Source organism: Triturus cristatus, chromosome 3_2 (assembly GCF_964204655.1).
Source record: "Triturus cristatus chromosome 3_2, aTriCri1.1, whole genome shotgun sequence".
In the NCBI taxonomy this organism is placed as follows: domain Eukaryota; kingdom Metazoa; phylum Chordata; class Amphibia; order Caudata; family Salamandridae; genus Triturus; species Triturus cristatus.
In genome coordinates, this window is record NC_140584.1 from 837,234,797 (window position 1) to 837,260,855 (window position 26,059).

The 26,059-nt window shown below is 51.5% G+C and overlaps 1 protein-coding gene across 2 annotated transcripts in view; it reads left to right on the forward strand.

Annotated features, from left to right (window-relative positions):
• DPH1 (diphthamide biosynthesis 1) overlaps positions 1-22,023 on the forward strand; it is a 1,777,158-nt gene extending 1,755,135 nt beyond the window's left edge. For both annotated transcript variants that reach the window (XM_085649080.1, XM_085649081.1), the window contains one exon: positions 21,083-22,023. In XM_085649080.1, coding sequence (XP_085505206.1) covers positions 21,083-21,472 — 390 coding nt within the window. In that variant the 3' untranslated portion in view covers positions 21,473-22,023. The remainder of the gene's footprint in view (positions 1-21,082) is intronic.
• Positions 22,024-26,059: the final 4,036 nt, after the last annotated feature.

The window sequence follows — 26,059 nt, forward strand, 5'->3', positions numbered from 1 at the left end:
CTCCAGTGGAGCTGTGGTCGAGCAGTCAAGGTTTACGCAGGGGAACTGGCGTGAAGGCTGGGTTAGATTACAACATAACACAGACGTTGTGACACACCCGATAAGGCTCAATGTCTAGCTAGGTGTATTTCATTTATAAGGGATGTGTCTTTACTGCAATAGGCAATGAATATAAGAGAAGAAATTAAACACTAGAGAAAACCAAAAGGGCAAATGTCTTCATGCTTGTATATGGCATATCCAGTGTAAGCATTGCTGCCTAGCAACAGAACCCTAAACGTGATGGGGTAGCGAGCAGAAGTGCTAGGTGAGGCCTGCAAGGAGGGCCAGGGGAGTTGGAGAGCTGCCGTGGAAGAGCAGTTGAGATAGGATGGAGTGAGAGTAAGAACTCTTCACTGGCCAACTGCAGATCTCTCAGGCCTGCCATTGCGGAGATGAAACCTCATTTACTGAGGGAGGCTTTTCGTATTCCTTCTTTAAAAAAAAAGGCCCGGCAAGCCGGGAGCCGGCGAGAAGAATTAAGGGCTATATGAGGAGTAATCGAGGTTTTTTAATGGGTGTCATAGTTTGAACTTTATGCTGATCTTTCATTGCTCTTCAGCAAACTGCAAAGGGAGCAGCCCCTCTTCTTACCCCAGATGTCTGAAGCGCTGCCATGGTAACCCCCCAAGCTGTGCGAGCAACACACTGACCCTCCTGCTGTTCCTTCTTTCCCATCAATTTTGTGGTGCTAGAACTTTTGCAGTTTATTCACACCATAAGTTAGGACACACTTGTCTTGATGGCATTGGTCATCAACATGCTCATTTCTGGCTTATCCTGGCTTACAATGTAAGGCATTTTCCTAACAGGCTGCACAGTGTACATCCTATACCTATTGTATATTAATACTCATACTTCAAGGTTGTCATAAACCACTTTCCAAATGCTTTGACAGCGCTACGTCTGCCACTTACTTGGTGCAGCAGGTCGCGGCTTTGTGGTTTCAACTTGCCACATACTGTCTGGCGCTCTTGGCCCCATGGCCATGCCTGGACTGCAAGTGCAGTGAGTGTCCGCTCAGTGCTGACCATTTCTTACCCTTTGTCTGCCCTCAAGAGTCCCAGGTGTAAGGCATCCCAAAGACCTTGTTAGGGCAATTTCCCTTTTTCATACTTATTTTGAAGATATTTATTATTAAACATTCTGACACCCAGCCCCCTCGTCACACTGCAGCTGCAACTCCCGCATTCTCTGGTGTGGGTTGGTGGAATCAATTTCCTCAGGTGTCCCAGTCACCTTTCAAGCCGAGCTTGTGACCACACCCTTCTTCTTGATTGGGCCCTTTAAATCTAAACTCCATTGATCACTCGCTGGTCATTATCTTGGCACGCTCTCACACCTTGCTGCTGCCATGCTCTTTGTCTGCTGCCCACGGAGGGGTTAGCCGCCCTCCCTCTAGAGTCGGCTGTGCCCCCTGGTCGGCGGTAAATCCCACCTGAAAGACCTGAATAACCCCTTCTTGGCTTCCAGAAGTGCCATCTAGCTGAACTTCCATTGGCTCAAAAGTGTCTGCCGCTTACTATTGGATTATCATCCCGTGAAGCACCACATTGACTGTGTTGAGCAAAGGGTGCAGTTTATGCAACTGTGCATCATACATAGAGCGCTATTCGCGGTTCTTAAGGATGCTAAGACTCTCACATTCCTTCCATAGCCCTTCAAGCAGTCTACCTCAATGTACCTGTTGTGTCGTGTTTCTGCAGGCAACAAAAGCGAGACAGCGCTTTCCCTGTGGAATTCTTTACCCCAGATTTTAGCTTAACTAGCAGTCAACTACTTTTTAATTTTTTTTACAATTTTGTTTTGTTTCTGAAGTGATTGATGTGTGCTCCGTTTCCAAAGTAACGAGACTCTCCAGAGATTGGTGGTAGAGTCTGCTGCAAACACTGCAATGAGTAAGCTGGGTTGGTGTTTGTTGACACTGCCCTCAGGGTGCTTGGGACATAGGTGTCTGCTGTTGCCAGACTGCAAGTGTGAGTGGGTGCCTGCCTACTGCACTAAAGGGAATAGCAACCACTGCACTGAGAATGCTGTTAGTCTGTGTCTGCTCTCTGCACTGAAATATTGTGTGTTTGTGTTTGCAGTGCAGTACTGAGAACAATTGATGTTGAAGTCAGTTTTCACTACAATGAGATTGCTGGAACTGTTGGTATCAGCTGTCACTGCACACAGCCCTGTGAGTTAGTCACTGCTGTCACTGCACTGAGTGCGCTCAGTGTCTCCTGTCACAGAAGGGAGTAGTGTTAGTTGGTGTCTTTTGTCATTGTTGTCAACATGCTGTCACTGTAGGTTGATGTCTGCTGCCCCTGCACTGGCACCACCACAGGGCATTGTAGCAACCCCTCCTCACTGAATTAGAAGTTTCTGGCCTCAGTGAGACCGTTTATCGCAAGCCGCTGAGGTCCGTGTCGGACTCCAGGTAGGAGGGATCTGAATGAATGAAGCGCTCATCACTGATCAAAACAGTCCTTCATTGGCCATCCGAGGTAAGAGCAGATCCCTCCAGGGAAGATGACCCACACAGGCCATCAGCTGTAGGTACAGTTGGTTTATTCCCTATGGTTTGTAACTTCAGCATTGATGTCAGCAGCTGGTTTAGAAGGGGATATTTAGAGACGCAAGGAGCATGTATACACGGGTTGCGGGTTTAGTGATGTTGGAGAGTGAGTCAGTCTAGCCTCAGTGATTGGCTGTTGAAATCTTCGAAGGCCCAAGCCTGTTTAGCTATTTTTGTTTGACTGGGATGGGCTTATGGTGCACACACTACACTTGTATTGGAGAGAGGTAATATCAGGATGATATAGACATGGTTATGCAGCCAGGAGTTTTGCAGTGGCTGCCTGTGACTTGATTGAAATGCAACTATTTAGGACGTCTGCCTGTGAGTGTACATTGTTTTCTTGATGACAGGAGCTTCTGGGACGCTCGGGTCTCGGCGGTGGATGCTGTGTGTGTTCTGTTGATGCAAGTTCCTATGATGGGATCTACGATTCCTTCAATCAAAGTGCTGCTCGTTCCTGGTTTGCTGCCGGTGGTTCACATTGGAGCTGGTTGCTTGGGGTTTTGGGCAGTGGCAGATGAGTTCCGTGTGTTTCTGTTGCGTAGGAGGGATGCAAGAACTCCTCCATGTTTGTATTTTTGTCGGAAGTGTTGAGTGCCTTTGGGAGGAAGCCTTTGAGGTTCTTACGTTGATTCCGACTTTGCACCAGGACAAGTGCACCCACGTGGTCTCTGGGGTCAGAGACAAAGGTGAATAAAGTCACACAGAGTAACTCATGCAAACTGCAAGATCCGAGAGCTTGAACAAGAATGTCCAGGCCCTTTTGTGCTTAGGGCAGTAGTTAGTACTAAAATAGTCTTTCGTGAAGGAAGAAAACATGGTGCAGTGCCATAATATGACTGTTCTCTTATGATTTTCCCAATTTTCCAATTGTTGAGGGGAAGGGAGTAAATTAATTTAAAACCATACCAATGCTTTCTTTCAAACAGTCCACGCCAATTAAATAGAAAATAATATAAATATAAAAAGTGTTTATTTCAATTATTTCTGTTGATTTCTAGTGCAGGTTTCATATCCAACGTCAGCTCCCGTCTCATTCGGTGCAATGTTTTGATCTCGTCATAGGCATTTTTTTTATGGTCTGCATCTGTGGTTTTCATTGTTGAAAAATGCAATGGGGCAAAAGAGATGGTTAGCAAGAACTATTTTATCGCTCTTGTATAGTTCAGTTCCAGGCTCCTGAATTGCATTTCCTCATGCCATCTTTATGTTTAAAACTTTTTATTGAAACAAAACAAACCATGGGGGAGGGGGATAGGAGGTTAGGGTACATATAATACAATCAAAGAAAAAGGGGGCAACTCAAGAGGGTTGGCGATGGATAGCTCGATGGGCCAGGGGAAAAGCACAATAAATGAAAGGCTAGAAATGCAATCTATGGAATCCCTGCGTGCATATCCAACACCCCAAATCTGAGCAATGAAAGCCAGCATCAACTCAACGAGGCACAATCCACCCCCCCCCCCCCCATCCCCCAGCCCCCCAGTAAAGAAAGGAAGAAAGAAAAAACAATATCCCACCCCCCCCGTCCTATGGTCCCGCGCCAGATTAGTCCTCACCAAGAAGCCCCGCAAACCCCCCCCCCCCCCCCCCCCCCCCCCGAGGGCCCCGTCTCACATGTGATCTAGTCCGCCGGGATCACCGGCGGCGTCAACCTGAGAAGCCTAAGATACCTCGGGCAGGTGAGCTCCCGGAATTCGGTGGACAGCAGCGCTAGAAAGGGTTGCCACAGCTCTTCAAATTGGTCTATCTCCCCCGCCACCGTAAGTGACAGCTTCTCCATTCCCAGCACATGCCAAAGCCTATGCAACCAGCCCGTGATGAAGGGGACAGTGGTGGTGCGCCAGTGGATAAGGATGTTCTGGACAGCAGACCCCAGCGCAATCGCAATCTGCCTGCCCCTGCGGGACTTCAGTGGGTACATTAGGTCATTGGGGAGGCCCAGCAGGACATTCGCCGGGAAGCGCGGCAGCTCTATCCCAAAGTGCTTATCCACCTCGTCCAAAACTTCCTTCCAGTAAGCGGTCAGCACGGGGCAATCCCAAAGAATGTGTGAGAGGGTACCCTCCTGCCCGCAGCCCCGCCAGCACCCCTTGTCAGTGTGTTTATGCATTTCATGCAGTCTCTCCGGGGTGTAGTACCAATAAGTGGACACCTTGGTAAAGGTCTCCGTAAGGCCCGTGTGATACGCAGAGTGCCGCGCCCGATACGCAATTTTGTCCCATTCCTTGTGGCTGAGTGTCCTACCCAATTCCCTGTGCCAGCGCTCCCTCCCCGGGTTGTAATAGTGAAACGGCGGGGGTTGTAGGTACTTATACAGATCGGTAATTAGCTTAGCGTCGGAGGTCCGGGTGGCCAGCCACCTCTCATACGGTGTAATTTGACGAGCAGCGGTGTCACGCACTTGGGGCTGGAGGGCCCAATGCCGAACCTGCATGTAGCGCAATCTGTCCAGCTCCGTCAGGCCGAACTCCTGGCGGAGTTGCTGAAAAGGAATCCCTCCCTCCGGGCCATAGACCTGGAAGAGCGCCCTGCAGCCCGCCTGCACCCAATGGGAGAAAACTCCCGGCTCCATCCCTGGGGAAAAGTCCGGGTTGCCCACTATGGGTGTGAACGGCGAAGGGAAGGTGGTGAGGCCCCGAGTCTCACAGACTGCGTCCCACACCCGCAGGGGGACCCGCGTAACGAAAGAAGCGTATAGGTTAGGGGGGCGATGCGCGCGGCGCAAGAATGGAACCTCTTGTAAGGTGCGGCCCGCCACTGCCTGGTCTTGAAAGAGCCAGTGTTTGTCGGACTCCCACCTGCTCCACTCCACCAGATAACGCAGCTGTGCCGCCTGAAAGTATTTACGGAGGTCCGGAATACCGAGACCCCCCGCCTCCGGAGCAAGCGTGGAGAGGACCCTCTTCATTCGTGGCTTGCGGCCCTGCCACACAAAGCGGGAGATGTCAGCCTGCATTTGTCGTATCCAGCCCACCGGGGGCTGGAGAGGAAGGGCCCGGAAAAGATACAGTATCTGGGGCAACACCGTCATCTTAACCGCCGCGATTCGCCCCAACCAGGACAGTAGGCCCTTGCTCCAGCGACCAAGCTCCTCCTTGATCTTCCTGCTGAGGGAGGCATAATTGGCCGTTACCATCTCCGGCAATGTGGGCGCCAGCAGAATCCCCAGGTATGGCACCGTGGACGAGGACCACTGCATGGGGAAGAGTCGCTGAAGGTCCCTCCTGGTGTCCGCAGCCAGGGACACGTCTAACGCCACTGACTTGCTCATATTCATTTTGAAGCCGGCCGCACAGGCAAAGGCGTCCAGTTCCTGGAGGCAAGCAGGCAGCGACCTCCTAGGGTCGTCCAAGGTCAACAGGACATCGTCCGCGTAGAGACTGACAGTGTGGACATACTGGCCCATCCGGACCCCAATAGCGTCCGGGTTATCGCGAATCCTCTGAGCAAACGGCTCCATGTAGAGGGCGAGAGGGGGCAGCCCTGCCTCGTGCCGCGTTCGATGGCAAATCCGCCGGAGCTACACCCGTTGACCCCTACCGACGCTGAAGGATGCTTATAACAGTTGAATACCATGGTGCGGAACTTATCCCCGATTCCCAATTTCTTGAGAACCAGCTCGAGATACGGCCAGTGAACTCTGTCGAAGGCCTTCTCCGCATCAACGGACAGCAACATCCGCTCCCCCGGGATCCGCGAGGCCTTCTCCAGAACATGGGTCACCCGCTTGGTATTGTCAACCGTCTGTCTGCCGGGTACAAAGCCAGCCTGGTCCGCCTCCACCAATCCGGGGAGGTGCGGACCCAGCCGGGACGCTAGAATCCCTGTATACAACTTAAGGTCGACATTTAAAAGCGAGATGGGTCGATACGAGCCGCAGAGGGCCCGGTCCTTCCCAGGTTTCGGGATTACCGCGACCGTTGCCCTCAGGAGATCCGGTGGGATGGCTCCCGGTTCGGAAAAGGAATTAAATAGCCGAGTAAGGACAGGGGCCACCGCCGTGCAAAAAGTCTTGTAAAACAAAGACGTGTACCCGTCCGGGCCCGGGGCCTTACCATGCTTCAGCCGCGCGATAGCGGAAATCACTTCCTCAACATGGATATCCCGCTCCAGGTGGTCTGCCTGAACCGGATCCAGCACCGGAAGGGTCACCGACTCCAAGTAGCCTGTGGCATCCCGTGGCGAGGAGGGCTCCTCAGCATACAACGCCTCGTAGAAGCCGCGGAAAGATTCCGCTACCTCTGCGTCCCCGGAGACGGCCACCCCGTCCGTGCCCACCAGTTCCCTCACGACGCCACGCTGCTGCGTGACCCGGAGCCGGTGTGCTAGGAGCTTGCCACATTTGTCCCCCCCAGTGTAGAAGGCATGTTTCAAGCGTAGGGCGGCATACTCCGCCCTATCAAGATCCAGTGCCGACAGGAGCTTCCTCGCAGCCTTCAACTGCCTCCACACCCTTGGCGCCCCCGTGCGGCGGTGGACCTGCTCAAGCTCCCGGACCTGAACGGTCAGCTCATCCCTCTTCCGTTGCCGCTCCCTATTTTCGGCTGCGGAGATAGAGATAAATTCCCCCCGGAGGACTGCCTTCAATGCCGCCCACTGTGTCGCCTGCGAAGTGTCGGTGTTGCTATTGTGAGTTAGGTAGTCCTGTATGACCTCTCCAATGCGCTGCACTACAGACTTTTTATGTAAAAGGGTATCCCGGAGGCACCACAACCCCCGAGAGGGGGAGGCCGCCGGCCACTGGAAAACGCCGGTGACTGGTGAATGGTCAGACAGGGTCAGGACCCCGATGTCCGCCGCCGTGGCAGCGGCACGCATCGGTCCACTCACCAGAAGGTAGTCCAGCCGTGAGTAGGTGCGGTGTGCGTGTGAAAAGTAAGAGTAGTCCCTATCCGTGGGGTGCATGGAGCGCCAAAGGTCGTGTAAATCCATTTCCGCAATCCGGGCCTTCACAGCCTGGGACAGTTCCCCCGTCTGCGGGAAGCGCTGCGCCGATCTGTCCATCACAGAATCGAAGACAATATTAAGGTCTCCCCCCAAAATGACGTGGCGGTCGGGAGAAGCAGTGCCATCCACCAACACGGAGTCTAGGAAGCGTTCTTGATGGTCGTTTGGGCTATAAACGGAGCCGACCGTAAACGCTATGCCTCCTAAGCGCATGCGATACGCCAGAAGCCTCCCCTTCTGTTCAGCACACTTATACAAGACCTCCCCCCTAAAGGAGCTCGCTAGAAGAATGGCTACCCCCGCCGTCTTGTTCGCTGCTGAGGAGAAGAACTGGGTAGGGAACTTAGCAGAGCGCAGCCTATGGCAATCCCGGGACAATAAGTGGGTCTCCTGCAAAAGGCAAATGTCCGCCTGCGTCCCCTCCAGCAAAGATAATATCGCTCTGCGCTTCACGGGGTTATTCAGACCCTGAACATTAAGGGTCACTACCTTTAGGGCCGACATTCCTCTCGGGGATCAGGAACGCCGTGCAATGGGCAGGGGATCAGCGGGTAGGGCGCGCGGGGCAGCCGCGCGGGACAAGCCAAAACAGACCAAGCGTGGGCATGGACAACATCGGACGGGACCTCCCCAACCCCAGAACAACCCCTACACCCACCCAAAACACAACCCTGGCAACTAGCCAAACGCAAACTCAAACACCCCATTGTCCCAGACAAGCCCCAAAACGGGCAAGTCCGTAGAAAAGAACGAAGTGGACGTCCAGCCACTCACCTCCATCTGCTCCCCCCCGACCCCCCCGCCCCGTACCCAGCAGTTAAAGAAGCTAAAGGCATCTCCCCCCGGAGTGAGTGTTAGGCCGTCAAGGCCACGCCGGTGGAGCCGGCCGAGTCCCTGGCCGCCGCCCTCAAAGCGTCGGCCATGTCCGCCCTGATGGTAGGGGAGTCAGGACGCCCTGCGCTGGCCGCTGATCGTCGCCCCGCCGACCTCCGCCGGCTCCGTCTCTCCGAGGGCCTCCACGACGGTGTAGCTCCTTCCTCCTCCGCCGCCGTAAGCCCCAGGACTCCACAAATGTCCTGCAAGGAGCGTAGCTGGTGTAGCACCCCATTCCACCGGAAGATCAGGCGGAAGGGATGTCCCCAAGAGTACGGCGTCTCGTGTTCGCGCAAAAAGTCAGTGGCAATCCTGAAGGACCTGCGTTTCTGCAGCGTGATGGCGGAGAGGTCCTGGTAAAGCGCCACCGGCCGCTCCCGGAAATTCAGGGGCTGTTTCCTGCGGGTCTCAGTCATGATGCGTTCCTTCAGCGGGAAGTCGGGCAGGAAGGCCAGAATGTCCGGTGGAGGTGCCGATGACTGGCGCTGCCGGCCAACCCTATGTGCCCTATCAATGCTAATGGGGAAGTCCGCAGCTTCCCCCAGTATCTCTCGGAACAGGTCCCGCAGGTAGCCCCCCAGATCGGACCCCTCGTCTGCAGTCGGCACACCACGCACTCGAATGTTGTTCCTCCGTGATCTGTTCTCAAGGTCCTCAGAGTGGGCCTGGAGCTCAACACACTGCTCCCGGAGGCGGAGAACGTCCTGTTGAAGATAGACTATCTCCTCCTCCCGGCGTTGGGCCTCCGTCTCCACCGTTTCAACGCGCTCGCCAAGGCCCTCCACTTCCCTGCGCACTTCCCGGACCTCGCTGGCCACCTCCCGCTTCAGTGTCTGGAAGTCCTCCCTGAGGGAGCTAAACAGTTCCTCCATAAAGGTCCTCGTGACGGGTGGCTCCCCCCCGTCACATCCGCCGAGGCCCGGGAGGACCCCGGCGAAGGCTGTGTTCTGTCCCGCAGTTGCTGGGCCCTGCCAAGCATGTCCGGCAGGGTGTGGTCCCCCTTCTTCGAGCCGCCTCTTCCAGACATCGCAAGCACTGCGGTCGGGCACAGGTCCAGCCGCCCTAGGGATGCCCAGCTGCTGGCAAGCGCTCGACGTGGGTGTCCCCCCACAAGCAGAGCCGCTGCGTCACAGGTGACAAAATGGCGGTCCAGTCCGGTCACCGCCAGCCGCGGGTGCCCATCCGAGACAGCAATGGAAGCCACAGTGGGGGGCTCCTCATCAGCACATCCCCCAGAGAGTCAGCCCGGCAGCAGCGGCGGTCACATACATCCACCAGCAAGGGCTCCAGTGAAGGCCAACACCACTGATCCCTCGGGGACAAGATGGCGGCAGGGCGGGGCAGGGCAGAACGACCAGGTCCGTCGACACCACCGGGGCCCCCAAAACGCACAGCACTCAAAGAGGTTCCGCCACCGGTTTCAGTCTGTCACACGCAAGGGCCCAGACGGGCCGACCCCAACAGAAAGTCCGCCGTACTTCGGTCAAGGGACAGGGGCCCCGCAGTGCGAAGTGTCGCCGACACAAGTCTGAGTGCCAAAGCGCCCGTCCTAAGTCTCCCGCACCGTCAGGTCCCCTCCCGCGGCTCCTTCACCCTCCGTCGAGCGACGGGCCAGATTCCCTCCAGATCGCAACTTTCAGCACCAGGCCCAGCCGAGGCGCACGGACAGCACTTCGATGCGCTCCGCCTCCCAGGCCTCCGTCGCTCCTCGAACTCGATCGGACTTTTTGGGGACTTCCCCCGAGGCGATCCGAACCAAAGCGGCAACAATGTGCGCACCAGGTGCTCCGCCACGCTCCTCTCACACGCTGAGCCTCAGCGGGGGGAGAAAAGCATAGGAAAAGGGCTCAAGCTCGGCCGGGCCGGAGGAGCTACGGGAGGAAGCGTCCGCTCACCCCGCCATCTTGGCCACGCCCCTCTCATGCCATCTTTAAAGGTGCCTGGAAGAACAAGAAAATAAGGCATTGTTATGCCACTCTAAGGGGACAGGCCCTCATCTGTCCCGAGGCCAGCACAGCAGTACGGTACATAAGACTCAGTCCCTTTCCATGAGTCTGGCCCCTATGTAATAATCACTAAAGTTCGTGACCTCTGTTTCCTGCTGTCTCTCGTAGGACTTGCATTGAGTAAAGGGAGACTTATTGGTTGGTAGTAACTATATTAGTTGGGGTAGGAAATGTGTACGCCAACGCAGGGGAAGACTCCCACCGACTCCACACGCCCCTCAACCCTAGAGCCACTAGAAACATCTGCGACCATATCGGAAGCTGTTTTCTAAATGACTGGCTTGGGCCTGGACTACACTTCTTGCCAGCCCAAACCATCTCTTTTGTTGCCATGAATAGATCCCGTGAAAATGACCCCTTCCCTCACTGGCTGGCCAGTTCAAATTGCTTTCTGAATGGGTGCAAAAACACTAGCCAGCCTGTCTGGACTGTATGTCCTTACCAAGAAAGGCTATAGCAAGACAAAAAGATGATGGACGGAATGCTGAACATTGTTAAATATTCACTCCCAGTCGAGGATCTGGGTTCAATCCATCATTTGTTTGCTCACCATATTACCCCAGTTTGGACCCAGCCATATGCAAATCAGTCTTGACCATGCTCCCCATAGGATTAGTCCAGCCCAAACTGCCAGACAAGGTCCTCCCTGGACCTAAAAACAAACATCCTTGGACCGGTTTCGGGGTATCACACCTCATCAGCCAGGCTAGCTTGAATCCAGTGGCATAGCGAGCACGGGAACCATGTCTGGGCATACCCTTCCCACTAAGGGTGACTATAGCAACACAAAAAGATGACGGACTAAGAAAGGGCTAGTTTCATCAGTGGAAATACATCTTCTTTTATGTACAAAAAATTGTAATACATTGTTTTTCAGGACTGTTTGATTTTTGGCCCATAAAACTGTAGTGGCTGGCACTGGCCACTAAAAATAGAAAAATTGGTTGGTGATGTATTTCTGGCGCTGTAAGAGCTGCTTTTTTTAAACATTATTTCTTATTTTAAATGTTTCACCCAGAATCATTCCTTGCAAAACAAATACCTCTGGTTGGATATTGACTTTTATTAGGTTTGATGACTTGTTTATTTTCTGATTCCAGTCTTCACCTGACCCAACATCCATTGATAGCCACCACTTAAGAAACGCAAAGGGATATTTGGATATCACAGTCGCCTGCCAGTAGGGAGAAAAGGATTACATCTTTAATAATGCTAGGTCCTTTCCACAACCAATAGGACCAATAAAAAAATCCTGACAAAGTCCAAGGGAAGGTAAAACCTGGTGGAACAAGGGAATAAGGGTGATCTTGGAATTCCCTTCACAGTGGCTGTGTGGTGTGAAAGTAACACCGACACTTACGCTGGGCTTTTCTATGAAGTCCTCTGCTGCTGTTATCAGCTGCAGGCACAGCAGGATACATGTCTCTTGAACAAAATATGGCACACTTTTCAGAAACCAGTCTCAATGTGTATTGAGACTGGCGATCCCCATTAAACTTTACTGGTTCCTCTATGAACCTGCCAATTCATGCTACGTTCCCCCATGTATACACAGACCTATGTCTCCTGGGTGAGTTGTTTAGCTATTCCTATAGAAAAGTGGTCTCCACCCATTTCTGTAATAAGAGATAACCTCATGGAGAGCTAGTAATATTATTGGTTTGCTAAAAGTGAGCATATCAGACAAGATTACATTAGTGGCCACTGTATTCAAGATTACTACTATTGATCACCTCAGTGCATCAGGCATGGTTGCCAGCTGTAATGTAAAAAGGTATTTGTCAATATGGAATGCCTCTACATGGGTAATACATAACAGCCATAACTGCAGTGCCTCCTGCACCAAGGTAATAACATTTGTAAAAAGTCTCCCCAATGCCACATGATTTATCAGTCAAATATCAGCTTCATGTATATTTTGGAAATTCAGCCATTTTCCTTCAAATATCAGCTTATGAGCTCTGAAAATAAACAATGTTAATATTGAATTTACATTTTCAATTTTGGTATAGGTATATAAATTCAACCCAGCAAAAGCTTCTAATTTAGTAGGCCGGTCTGCACACAGGAGCGCTACTTACAGGTAGCCTTGAGCTCCCAGTGCCTCACAAGCTACTTGTTCGAGCAGCCTGCTACAGAGTCTGGCAGGCAGACCAACAGTGACGGGTTGTATGGCAAGGCCAAATGGTTAAGTCCTCAATGTCCTGCACTGGCCATGTCGTTGTTGATGTGCTAGAGTTAGCTTATCTCCTTGAAGTGTCTGAAAAAGTAACTTCATGATACACAGGACCTCTACTGCTGGGCTTCTGTCTGTGTTCTTCATGTGTAGTTTTAAGTTCACCAAGCACTTGTGGGATGGATGTACTTCATATTTATATTATATTTCTCAATTGTTTTACTTCACTTTTTTTACTTACATCATTTTTACTAATTTTGTCTCTTTTTTATCACAACCATGTTTCCCCCTATACTCTTTTTCTTCCACCCAGCAGCACCAGCTTTTTGTCTCCGCCCTTCTCTTATGTCTCTTTTTGTTCCGGTTCCCCATCTCCTTCAGATTGATTTAATTTTGTTTTGCTTCTATATTCCCCCTTTTACCTGGAGAACACGCCATTTTACCTGTTACCCCCCTCTCTTCTTTATCCCAGTTGTTTTTTGTTTTCTGATTCTCCTTTCCCTTTTTTTGAGAATATTTTTATTTACAAGGTTTATCAATTCATTTTTATTTTTATTTTAGAAATGCCAATTCAGAAGTATTGATGTTAGAAACAATGCATTCAAAGTGCAAATGTAATCGCCAGCGAAATGGCTTCAGACTCTAATCAGAATAGAACTATAGGATTCAGGTCTCTTGAAGGAAGTAGAAGTATCCCACCCCATCATAGGACAAGGTTAAGTCTGATTGTCAGACCTGGGACCAGTCTTCTTTGTCAACTGACGGGTCAGCTCCTGGTAGCCGCCTTTCAAACAAGTGCAGTTTGAAAGTGGAAGAGCTTGTCATATTCAGAGCAGAGGAATATTCTACTGCATTTTCATCAAATCTACTGACAGGAGGGTATTGGATAGTTGAATTCACTTACTTCAGCTGATGGTAGCGGCGTCTCCTCCGCTATGGTGGAGGAGCGCCCCCCCCCCCCCCCCCTTCACTGAAAGCCAGCCGAGGGAAACGGGAAAAATAACATGATAATAAATTGGTTTTATTCTCATTTTATTTTTCCCGTTTCCCTCTAGAACCAGCCTAGTCTGGGCAGGGCGGAGCTTGGCTGTCGTCACAGCTAACATGGGATGAGTAGTACACCCTGCTAAGTGCGCATGACAGTTTGGACGGCCGTCTTAGCCCGGCCAGTCATACGCACTTAAGTTTCTCTAACCTCGCTGTGTTGCACAGCCGGATTGGAGAAACAGCACAGACTCCTAGGCACTGTCTGAGCGGCAGACCGAGACGTTCAGACCAATCTTAGTGCTGCTCTCATGCTCTTGAAAGCAGCGCCAGGATTGGGTGGGGAGCTTGTGCAGGAGAGAAGAGGAGTACCAAGGCGGCAGCGTCTGAACAAGTTTTTTTTTTTTTAAATTGTAATTATTTCCCTAATTTCTTTCAAAGAGACAATGGACGGGAACCACCCCATGACTTGTCAGCCTGTGTATTTTTTCTGATGTGATACTTCTGTAGTGAAATAAATACACCGTAAAGATTCGGTAATCAGAGAATGTGCACCATGCGCTGGTGCTCCTTTCCCAGAAAGTGGTCTGTTTTCTCTGTAAAGTACTCAGTTTAATAAACGAGTCCTTGTCCCATGTTGGTTAAACTTAGCCTTGCCTAACGAGTCTCTATTAGTTGACCTCCCACTAAGGGGCGTAGCTTGGTCACTCAAATTGGGGGGGAGGGGAGTGAGCTTCAGATTACCCAATCACGCTAGCACATAATGTTGAAATACATTATAAGACAAGCAGGGCACACAGATGTGGCTTAAGGGTCAGTAAAAATGAAGAGGAATGCGGATTGGTAGGTGTACTAAGTGAGAGAAAGCACATTAGTTTGTCAAATAACCAACATTTTTGAAGTTTTTCCAAACAGAGAGAGGGAGAGAGCGGGTGTGCGTTTTTTGTATCTATGTGCAAAAATTCCTGATGACATGCGACAAACCCTGCACCGAAGCACCTGTATCCAAATTATCCCAAAATACATTTATTAGGGGGGATTTAACCACCCAAACAAACCCCCTGAAGCTGCACCCCGGCTCCCACTTTTTGGTTTCCCTTTCTTTCCTAGGATCATCGTCTAGTAATACAAGCATTTGCAATGCAATAGGTCTCGCATTACTGAAAGTGTGAGCTATTGGCGTTGCAAATAATAATGCAACACCAATAGCCCAAACGTTCTGTAATGCGAGACCTGTTGTCAATAGGGACTATTTCTCCAGGGTAGGCTTTAGTTACATAACATAAGTTATAAATATACTAAAAACTGCATGCAGTATTGTGAAGGCCATGTTGTGACTGTCCTTGTTTTGCCGTTGTAGATGGCCGTGTCTCGGTGCTGTAGGAAGTCAGGCCTCAGTGCTGGTGCTGTATGTGCTGTAGGAGGCCATGCTTCAGTGCTGGCGCTGTGTGTGCTGTAGGAGGCCATGCCTCAGTGTTGGCACTGTATGTGCTGTAGGAGGCCAGGCCTCAGTGCTGGCGCTGTGGGTGCTGTAGCAGGCCAGGCCTCAGTGCTGGTGCTGTAGGAGACCAGGCCTCAGTGCTGGCGCTGTAGGTGCTGTAGCAGGCCAGGCCTCAGTGCTGACGCTGTAGGTGCTGTAGCAAGCCAGGCCTCAGTGCAGGTGCTGTAGGAGATCATACCTCAGTGCTGGTGTTGTAGCAGGCCAGGCCTCAGTGCTGGCGCTGTATGTGCTGTAGGAGGCCATGCCTCAGTGCTGGCGCTGTATGTGCTTTAGGAGGCCATGCCTCAGTGCTGGCGCTGTAGGTGCTGTAGCAGGCCGGGCCTCAGTGCTGGCGCTGTAGGTGCTGTAGGAGGCTAGGCCTCAGTGCTGACGCTGTAGGTGCTGTAGCAGGCCAGGCCTCAGTGCTGGCGCTGTAGCAGGCCAGGCCTCAGTACTGGTGCTGTAAGTGCTGTAGCAGGCCATGCCTCAGTGCTGGCGCTGTAGGTGCTGTAGCAGGCCGGGCCTCAGTGCTGGCGCTGTAGGTGCTGTAGGAGGCTAGGCCTCAGTGCTGACGCTGTAGGTGCTGTAGCAGGCCAGGCCTCAGTGCTGGTGCTGTAGGAGACCAGGCCTCAGTGCTGGCGCTGTAGGTGCTGTAGCAGGCCATGCCTCAGTGCTGGTGCTGTAGGTGCTGTAGCAGGCCAGGCCTCAGTGTTGGTGCTGTTGGTGCTGTAGCAGGCCATGCCTCAGTGCTGATGCTGTATGTGCTGTAGGAGGCCATGCTTCAGTACTGGCGCTGTATGTGCTGTAGGAGGCCATGCCTCAGTGCTGGCGCTGTAGGTGCTGTAGGAGGCTAGGCCTCAGTGCTGACGCTGTAGGTGCTGTAGCAGGCCAGGCCTCAGTGCTGGCGCTGTAGCAGGCCAGGCCTCAGTACTGGTGCTGTAAGTGCTGTAGGAGACCATGCCTCGGTGCTGGTGTTGTAGCAGGCCAGGCCTCAGTTCTGGTGCTGTATGTGTTGTAGCTGGTCAGGCCTTAATGCTGGCGCTGTATGTGCTGTAGGAGGCCAGGCCTCAGTGCTGGCGCTGTATGTGCTGTAGAAGGCCAGCCCTCAGTGCTGGCGCTGTAGGTGCTGTAGAAGGCCATGCCTCAGTGCTGGCGCTGTAGGTGCTGTAGCAGGCCAGGCCTCAGTGCTGGCGCTGTAGGTTCTGTAGCAGGTCAGGCTTCAGTACTGGCGCTGTAGGTGCTGTAGGAGACCAGGCCTCAGTGCTGGCGCTGTAGGTGCTGCACCAGGCCAGGCCTCAGTGCTGGCACTGTAGGTGGTGTAGGAGACCATGCCTCGGTGCTGGTGTTGTAGCAGGCCAGGCCTTAGTGCTGGCGCTGTATGTGCTGTTGCAGGCCAGGCCTCAGTGCTGGCACGGTAAGTGCTGTAGGAGGCCATGCCTCAGTGCTGGTGCTGTAGCAGGCCAGGCCTCAGGGCTGGCGCTGTAGGTGCTGTAGCAGACCAGGCCTCAGTGCTGGCGCTGTAGGAGCAGGCCAGGCCTCAATGCTAGTGCTGAAGGGGACCATGCCTCGGTGCTGGTGTTGTAGCAGGCCAGACCTCAGTGCTGGTGCTGTATGCGCTGTAGGAGGCCAGGCCTCAGTGCTGGCACTGTAGGTGCTGTAAGAGGCCAGGCCTCAGTGCTGGCGCTGTAGGTGCTGTAGCAGGCCAGGCCTCAGTGCTGGCTCTGTAGGCGCTGTAGCAGGCCAGGCCTCAGTGCTGGAGCTGTAGCTGCTGTAGCAGGCCAGGCCTCAGTGCTGGGGCTGTAGGTGCTGTAGGAGACCAGGCCTCAGTGCTGGCGCTGTAGGTGCTGTAGCAGGCCAGGCCTCAGTGCTGGCGCTGTATGTGCTGTAGGAGACCAGGCCTCAGTGCTGGCGCTGTAGGTGCTGTAGGAGGCCGGGCAGGCCTCAGTGCTGGCGCTGTAGATGCTGTAGGAGACCAGGCCTCAGTGCTGGCGCTGTATGCGCTGTAACAGACCAGGCCTCAGTGCTGGCGCTGTATGTGCTGTAGGTGGCCATGCCTCAGGGCTGGCGTTGTAGGTGCTGTAGGAGGCCATGCCTCAGTGCTGGCGTTGTAGGTGCTGTAGGAGGCCATGCCTCGGTGCTGGTGCTGTAAGCGCTGTAGGAGGCCATGCCTCAGTGCTGCTGGCGCTGTAGGTGCTGTAGCAGGGTCTGTCTTGGTGCCGGTTCTGTTTGTGAGGCCCTGTGAGGGAGACACAGGAGAGTGTATGAGGCCCTGTGAGGAACAGTGGAGAATTCATGAGACCCGGTGAGGGACCGTGGTGAATGTATGGAGCCCCATGAGGGAGACACTGTAGAATGGTCTGTGAGGGAGACTGGAAAATGCATGAGGCAGTATGTAAAGGACCCTGGAGAATGCATGTGGCCCTGTGAGGGAGACACTGCAGAATGAAGAATGCGCTGAATATGGAACACTGGAGATTGTATTTTGCTCTGTGAGGGAAACATTGGAGAATGTGTCATGGACACTGGGGAATGTATGAGATGCTGTGTATTAGGCACTTGGGAATGTTTGTGAAGGAGATACGGGGGAATAAATGAGGCCTTGTGAGGGAGACACTGGAGAATGTATTAGACACTGGAGACTGTATCAGGCCCGTGAGGAACGGACACTAGCCACCAGAGAACAGAGGAGGGCCTGAGGAGAGGAGAGCAGGTCCGAGGCCCAGTGTAACTGGACACACAGCTCTTAAATCATTCAAATAAAAGTATATTGCATGACCGGTCTGACTAATGTCAGTGATAACTTAAAAAAAACCCGCGCTTCTGCGCATGCGCCCCTGAGATCTCAACCAACTGGCGCTCTCCGAGATCTAATTCTCTAAAGCCTCATTCACAGCAGAGCGGACCCTGTGACCTTTAACCCCTTTCACTCTTTCCGCAAGTACCTCCTCCTAGGGGGTAGCGTCTCATGCTGAGAGACTGCGGGTGGCTAGGCCAAACATCAGCCCGAGAACACCGGCAGCCACAACCGTCAGACGTAAAGTCAGCACTCCAGTAAAGGTCAACCCCCTCCCCACGCAGGCTACAAGAGCCGGGACTGAGCCAGCCACCACACCGAGCCAGAGGACAAGACCAGCGACGTCACCTGGGGCATGCAAAGCCACAAACTGAGCACCAGGAGCACGACCACCCACCAATCCACCCCCCAGGGCAAGCATAGACACACAACGGGTGCACACACTGAAGCCAAGCACCAGGACCAGGCACGTGACGTACCTTGGCCCGGACCATGGTCAGTCCAACAACACTGCATGAGTGAGGGCAAGGGCAGGGCCACACTGAAGCGAGCCGGAGGAATCACTAGCCCCTGCCCCTCCCACCCCTACAGCCAGGCCATCCCTGGAACCATGTGTGTAGTTAAAATATCTGCAAAGTCGAGAGAATAAACAGGGTCACCGTCTCACCCACTGTCTGGTGCGTCACAGAGAGACTCGGATGTGGAGAATGCCTCAGGCCTGCCGAGACTCTGCAGGTAATCTAGGGAGAAGTCAGACAAACACAGCAACAGGCTTTGCAATCATTCATTTAAAACTGACTAGGACCATAAGAGATGCAAGGTTTTTTTAACATCAGCACCAGCATATATTTCAGATGCAAACAGATCGAAGTCCCCTGACATGCTGTTAAATGCCAACAAAGTCTGCAGTGGGATTTTTGTGGATCGGCTGGAAGTGCAAACCACCCAATCACATAATTGCGCTTCGTAGGTCAGCAGGGAGAGCGCGCTCTTCGCGGAGCTTAAGTTCAAAGTTCATGGGCAGGGCGCTGTGTTCCATGGAATGAAAGCTCCTCTTCTTAAAATGATTGTATCTGGGATTTTTATGCGTTTTACTGGGGAAAAACCTAGGCAATATCTTTTCAAACCCAACGCTGACCACGAGGCGGTTGAACCACTTGATCACAACATTAATATCAACTCTGAAATATTGTCACCACGGAGTTAATAGGAGGAAATCTACACTTACTTTAACAATTTTTTTGGAGCCAATATCATGATCACAATGCACGGGCAGGTTGATATTTAGACTGTGATAACGTGGCCTTCAAGTAAACACCAGATGTGCGTGAAGTAGTGAAACAAGTGGTGCGCGCGCCACAGCCAAGCACGTGATTTCAATTATCGCGCCCGTGTCTGGGCACGATAATTGAACCACACGCCTATTGGTGTCTATTACGCGCACCAAGCGCGCAATAGACACCAATAGGCCGTGGGCGGAGCAACGCGTCCGCCTTTGGCCAATTGCGTGCAGTCTTTTATAAAAAGACGCACGCAAAGGCCAATGGAGTAGCACAAAAGGAATCGCACACGCACGAGCGTGTGCGATTCCTAGGTCAGTGCTGAAACCCCGTTTTTCACTCACTAAAGGTCTCGCGCTGCGCGAGCACTGCTACGCAGTGCAATGCAACACAGGCGCGAGACCTAAAAATGAATCAGTTGCCCTGTCGCTTTTAGACCAGTAATGACCAAGGGAAGTTGTAGTTAACAGCGATTACAATTACTGCAGTTTCTTACTCTTAAATAAGCCTTTCCAAACTCTTCCCTCCTTTATTCACCCTTTATCCTATTTATCCAGCTAACAGACTTACATATCTACCACTCTCAATAACAATTTATATTTCCCTCTACTAATCCACCTTTGGGCTCCGGATTTGCAAACTACTTGCCGAAAAGTGCTTCAATGCCTCAAAAGGGGTTGTAAGCGCTATATAAATACAATTGCAATTATTATTTTTGATGATGACAGGAAATCCTTAAGGGGTTCAACTAGGCTGACACCTTGAGCTAAAGCAAAAAAAAAGGGTACAGTCCTAGGCAATAGGTTTCTGAGTTGTAATTATAAATAGTGATACTAGTGAAGAAATCTTAAACAAAATCAGGGTAGTTAGAATGAAGGAAGTGAAGGAACTAGAGGTCCAGAGAGGGTAAAGTGAGAGAGAAATTAGGCCCTAGGGCTCTTGAGAGACACTAGACATTAGAGCTCGTATTTATTTCCTGAAGTATTTATATTCCACGGACTTCATTCAGCACATGGGTAGTGGAGCACATTACATGAAACAATCAGAAATTACTTAGAAATTGCTGATATTACAGAGAGATTCAATCTACAGATGTAAGGCTACGAAGAGAGAAAAATAATGTATAGCTGTCACGGTAGCAGCATATGGGTCCGTTAATTAGCTGAGCTCGGGTGGAGTCTGAAAGGTGTGTTTAGAGATTTTAAAAAAGCTAGGCAGTTTGAATTGCGTCCGAGTTCTTCCGAGAGACTTTTCCAAGTTCTGGGAGCTTGACGGAAGAAGACCTTCTGGAGAGTCAGTTTTTTTTTGGGGGGGGGGGGAGTAGGGGGGGTCCTGGGGATTTCCGGAAGTAGTGGTGCTTTGCCTCTGGCATTCCACTGACCTCCTGCAGTGTTCAGTTTGTTTCTTGGGCAGGAGGGCAGCCCTAGATGGATTGCCTTGGGAGTGAGGCAGGCTATTGTGAAGTCAGTTCTGGCCTCGAGTGGCGGTCAGTGGAGGTCTGGAGATGGAAAGGTGGACTGGCGAGTAAGGGTCCTGAGAGGGAAATAGAGAGGAGTCCAGTAGGTCCTGAGAGGGGAACCTGGAGTCCCAGCGAGGGTGAGAGGCGGTAGGGGCTCATGGATTGATTCAGAGAGAGGAAAAAGAAGGGTGTGGGGATCCTCAGAGAGGAAACGATAGGGCATCAGGGTCCTGCGAGGGAGGATATATGGTTCTGAGAAGTGGAAAGCAAAAGGTAGAGAAGCATATATGTTCTCAGAGGGAGGGGAGAGAGAAGCATAGATGGGGCTCTAGGAAGAAAGCAGAGCACAGGGGTCTGGGTGGGTGGGTGAAGACAAGTGTCAGTGACAGCGAAGTTTCAAAATGAGCTCTGAGCACAACAGTGGAACTGGATGTTGGAGACAGAAATTAAAACTCATTCATTTCTTTTTTTCTTGCAGAGTAGAGTGAATAACCTGTCTGGACAGCCCGTGACCAAAGACTCTGCTGTGGAGCATCCTCAGGCTGTGGTGGGGCCCCAGCCTGCAGATCCTGCCGTGGAGAAGCCCCCGCCTGCGGAGGGGTCCTTGCCTGCAGATCTTGCCGTGGTGAAGCCCCCGCCTGCGGAGGGGTCCAAGCCTGCAGATCCTGCCGTGGTGAAGCCCCCGCCTGCGGAGGGGCCCCAGCCTGCAGAGCCTGCTGTGGAGAAGACCCAGGCCACAGGCACACATCTGGAGAAACAGCTGACCACAGCCCTTCATGGAGATGATGCAGGCCCATCAGGACCTGCTGCAGATGAACAGCAGTGCACTGACTGTCACTGCCAGCACACAGACACCTCGAATCAATAGTCAAGGTTCCCTGAAGGGAGGGGGTGCCCCTTCTTAAAGCCATTATTTGCATCTCCACCTCTGACTCTTCTAGTCACCCCGTCCCCAGAAGAGAATGCATTGTGCCTGAAAGGTATTGATATGGGGCATGCTTGCAAAATTCACAGCTTTTTTTAACCAGGAGCAAAACAGAACAAGCATCTACTAGCTGCCACCGTAATGCAGATCAAACTGTGATCAGAACAGCTACAAGTCCCTTCTGGTATTTTTCTGTAGTAATGCCGGTGCACAGGATGAAGCGTGCTTGGAGAGCTGGGTAGTGGGTGTTAGATTAGCCCAAAAGAAGAGATAGAAGGTGTGCCCGGTCATGAGAAAGAACAGAGGGTGGCACAAGGACAATGGATTTATTACTGTTGACATTAAAAATAAATAGGCTTTCCTGTTTTCAGTTTCTATTTTAGGTATATTCTGGTGGTGTTTTTTCAGTGCTTTCCAGTGATTTCAATACTTTAAAAAAACAGGGCATTTCAGTGCTTACTCATTTTCGCGCCATAAAAAAAACAGCAGAAACAGTGTTTTACCGTTATTTATGGAAAGCTTTGCTTTTATTATTGCTTGCTTTATTCACTGATGCATGGTATGTAGACAGTGTACGTACAATGTATATGAGGTCCAAATACATATTTACAAGTCGAACTTATTGTAGTACACTATACAATACTTCTTCAGTGAATCTATGGAAAACAAACGATTCACAATAATGAAAGAGAAGAGCAGACTAAATTGAAAAATGTGGTCATTCAATTTCTCCCAAGAGGAAGCCAGAAGCTGCTTATTTCCCCAGCAACAGTAGCGATGAGATGTGTTTTACCAAACAAATACAAGTCGAACAAAACCAGCACAGTAGTAAAACATGCATTAGCAGCCTGCTTCATTTGGAAACGCATTGGGGATTGGGGAGTTGAAACAAGAGCAAAAATGTTTAGAGTTAAAATATTTTATCAACTATCAAATATAATTTGAAATGTCTAAAACGTTGGCACTTCATTAAGGCAACTTCATAGTAGAGCCAATGCTTAACCAGAGTAAGGTTTAACAGTTGCTTTTTGCTGCATATTTTTTTTTGGGGTGTGTGCAACCTTGGATTTCTTGAGAGAGGAGAACTGACTACGTTATCGCGGACCTTGACCTAACTGCTGGTCTCCTCGTACGAGTACCCCCAAAGAACGGTGCAGCCAATATGCCAAATTAGTCTCTCCTGCGGCCCAACATTACACCCCCACCCTCCCGGTGTAGCACTGGCACCAACCAGACAACCTTCCTTGCTCCCTGTCCGTCAACGGGGGGAAGGGGGGCGCAATTAGCCTTCTGTAATCTTTTTGCTGCCGCTATGCCAGACACTCAAATTATTGCACGCTCCGCCGCCTGTGTGTGCTCACCAGCTCGCCACCCACTGTTCCTTCCACCTCCAGCATAATCCCTGTGTGTCCTTATTGCCTCGTGCCATGAGAGCCCCCTCCCTTTCATGAAGGTGACCGTCCTCTCCCCAACCACCAGCGCAAACTACCGCCAGCCTCCCTTGCATTTCTCCCTGTATTGCGCCCCTTCATCCCTCCCCAGACAAGTCCCCTTGAGCGCCACCATTGGCACCGTGGTTATTGCCAAAGAGTTGTAACTTATTTAATTAGTCTAGGAAGGATGAAAGGCTGGGGAATAAAGACTGGGCCCTAAATCGCTATCCAAGGAAACCAGCGGCTCCTTGAATCCACCCTGCATGCGAGTTGGAGCCAGCCCGGCAGTTGAGGGCGGAGAACAGACAACCTTGCCCTATGGTCCCACCTGCCTATCCCATCATTGTGCCTGCTATGAGGCGCCCCCTCCCCCACATCCCATCTGATGGCACTGTATCTTCGTTTCCCTCCCTCCCTGCATCTTACTGTGTTCTGCCACGGCCTTCCGACCTAAAAACAAGATGCTTTTTTTCAATGTAGGTGGCCTTTGGCAATTAATTGAGAGATCCTCTCCTGTCTGGAGTGTGGTTAAAATCTAGTTTCTCTGGAATAAAAATAAATGCATCCTCAATAGTATTTTTAACCTTTCAGAATTTGAAACAGATGGGTGATATTTGTGTAAAGAGAATTCCCGGGAAATCTGGAGTAACAAAGAAAAAGGATATGGAGTCCATACTCCCCTTTACCTTCCTTAGCAGGTATACAAGCTCAGCTGTAGGTAGCGTGAGAGGCTTGCGCCGCTTCTCCGAGATATATTCTGAATGGTACCTCGCATTTCTCAGCACGACATGCCCTGTTTATTTAAAAACAGTAGTGTATCTTCTCTTCTCAGTGGCAGCATTTTTTGGAAATCTGAGAAAAAACACCCAAGCACTCAATCTGCCCTACAAATCCGTTTTAACGCACAGTTAAGAGCAGTGTGGAAAGTTTGCACTTCAGTGCTTTCAACATGGCAGTTTCATGACCTCCCCATTCCCGACAAGTAGCTAACACTGCCAGAGGGCTACATCCAGGACTTAAAGTGGGTCAGCTCCTGCAGGTGCTGGGCACAGGCAATTCTTAAAGCAGGTGGTCAGACGCGTCTCTATTGGGCTCTCCATTTTTGCCCTCACCCTCAGGGTGTTTTTTTTTTTTTTACTGTGCAGCAGTGCCGCTGCTCATAATTTAATGTGACTTCAACAAGACTGGTTATAGTTCTTTCAGTGTCTCATCAATTCAGCACTGAAGCATACATTCAACAAAGCCGTAGTTACTGCTTATTTATCTTATGCAACTAACAACCATTGACAAAGCCAATAGACCTGGCTCATTGTATGTGTAATGTTACTTGTTGTATCATATATCGGGATGCTATGACAGAAAACGCAAATACCAGTGGGGCGACACACTATGCTAAGCACAGGTTTTTAGCATACGTGTTTTTAAGCCTCGCCCTTAATTACATACACCACGCCCATTTGAAAGACCCACCAGATTTTTCGTCGTCCTACTTAAAGCCAAAGCCCTGGCCACGGGTACCTCGGTGTTACAGACGCAGCAAAACGCCTGCTGGGGTAATAAAACATTATACCCAGCATCAATTGAATTACGGCGGCACTTAATTTGTTCGGAAATGCTACATTGTAAGCCGAAAGCGCTTTATCTGCGCCCCCCAACCCCACATCAACACGCTACCATGATTGCAGGCACGTGAGGCACTGTTCTGCTCTGCATGATGGATGGCCGATCTTCCTGTAGGTCGGGCCCAGTTTGTTGAGCATTAAATTTCCCAAGTGCGTGCCACCCAGTGTTTCCCCCTACACTGCTGGACTGGGGCCTCTATCCCCCTCCATGGTACCCCGTGTGGAAATGAATCACGCCCTTGTAAGAAATGGCGCCAATCCCTGCTCTCCTATAGTGCCTGGTGCAGCAATCTCCACCACCCCCAGATGTGGGGGGAACACCCAATAGATCCTAACCCGCCAGACTCTTGCAAAAACCTCCTCCGGTGCAGCCTGGCTCCCAGCCTTAACCTAGTAATTAGACCCCTAACTGCCCTGACTTAACCTGGAGAACCGAGGGCCCCCTTTGCCCCTCCCTTCTCGCTACCCCCACTTACGCCCTTTGTCTCCCTCTAACCTGTCTCTGATATTGAAGTGCTTTTTATGCTGCCCCCGTTGCGTCACCCCTGGACAAATACCTTCTTTGCGGTATTCTGTGAGATATATCATCCGCCCAGGCTCACACGCCGAGATTCAAACTTCACTCCGAGATTCAAACAGCACCCTGCTCCTGAGTCAGCATGTCCGAGCCTCGGCCCCCCTCGCCTCCCCCTTATACCCTGCCATTTACTACAATTGTCTCGTGTAACAACCTTGCGCTCCTGTGCCCAATTACAATCTGCACAACTCCTAAAATGGGTGTCCTGCATCCCCTCTTGCTGCTCCCATTCACGCCCGCTCGGTCTGCCCTTCAACCTCACTCCGAAATTCTAATTCACATTGAAGCCTTCTTCCTGATATTCAGTGCTCACCCCCTGGCCAAAGACCTCGTTTGTGGTAGCCTGAGGACCTTAACCTATCTGCCCAGGATCACTCACTGTATGTTGAGCCGCTCTCAAGTCGGCCACTCTGCGCATAGGGCCACATCGCTTCCTCCTTTGGTCTCCGCTATTGCCTACTGTGGTTCAGCGGGCTCCATTGCATGCTCGCAAAGCTAAACTGAACTTTCAGCATCCAGAGAAACCATTCTCCCTCACGAGCGTTACCCCTACCCCAAGCCTTTCTCGCCCCCTGCCGTGTTAAGTACTGACCATTATCCACCCCCCCATATCCATATAAGTGCCTGGACGGCCCTCCGCCCTCCCCCCCCCTTGCTATCCACGGGCATTTCACCGCTCTTCATTATCCTTATCCTCTGCCCGCACTTTATATCCTTCGTGTTGCAGCTTGTTAAGGCCTAAGCCCTTGTACCCATCCCTTGCCTATGAATGGCACTTGAATCCCCGCTGTGCCTTTCCCACTACTCTGCCCATTTATAACCACCATCAAGCCAGCCCCAGAACAACAGTCCCGCCCTACCATTATCACACATCGTTACCTCCTCTCCTGCACATTAC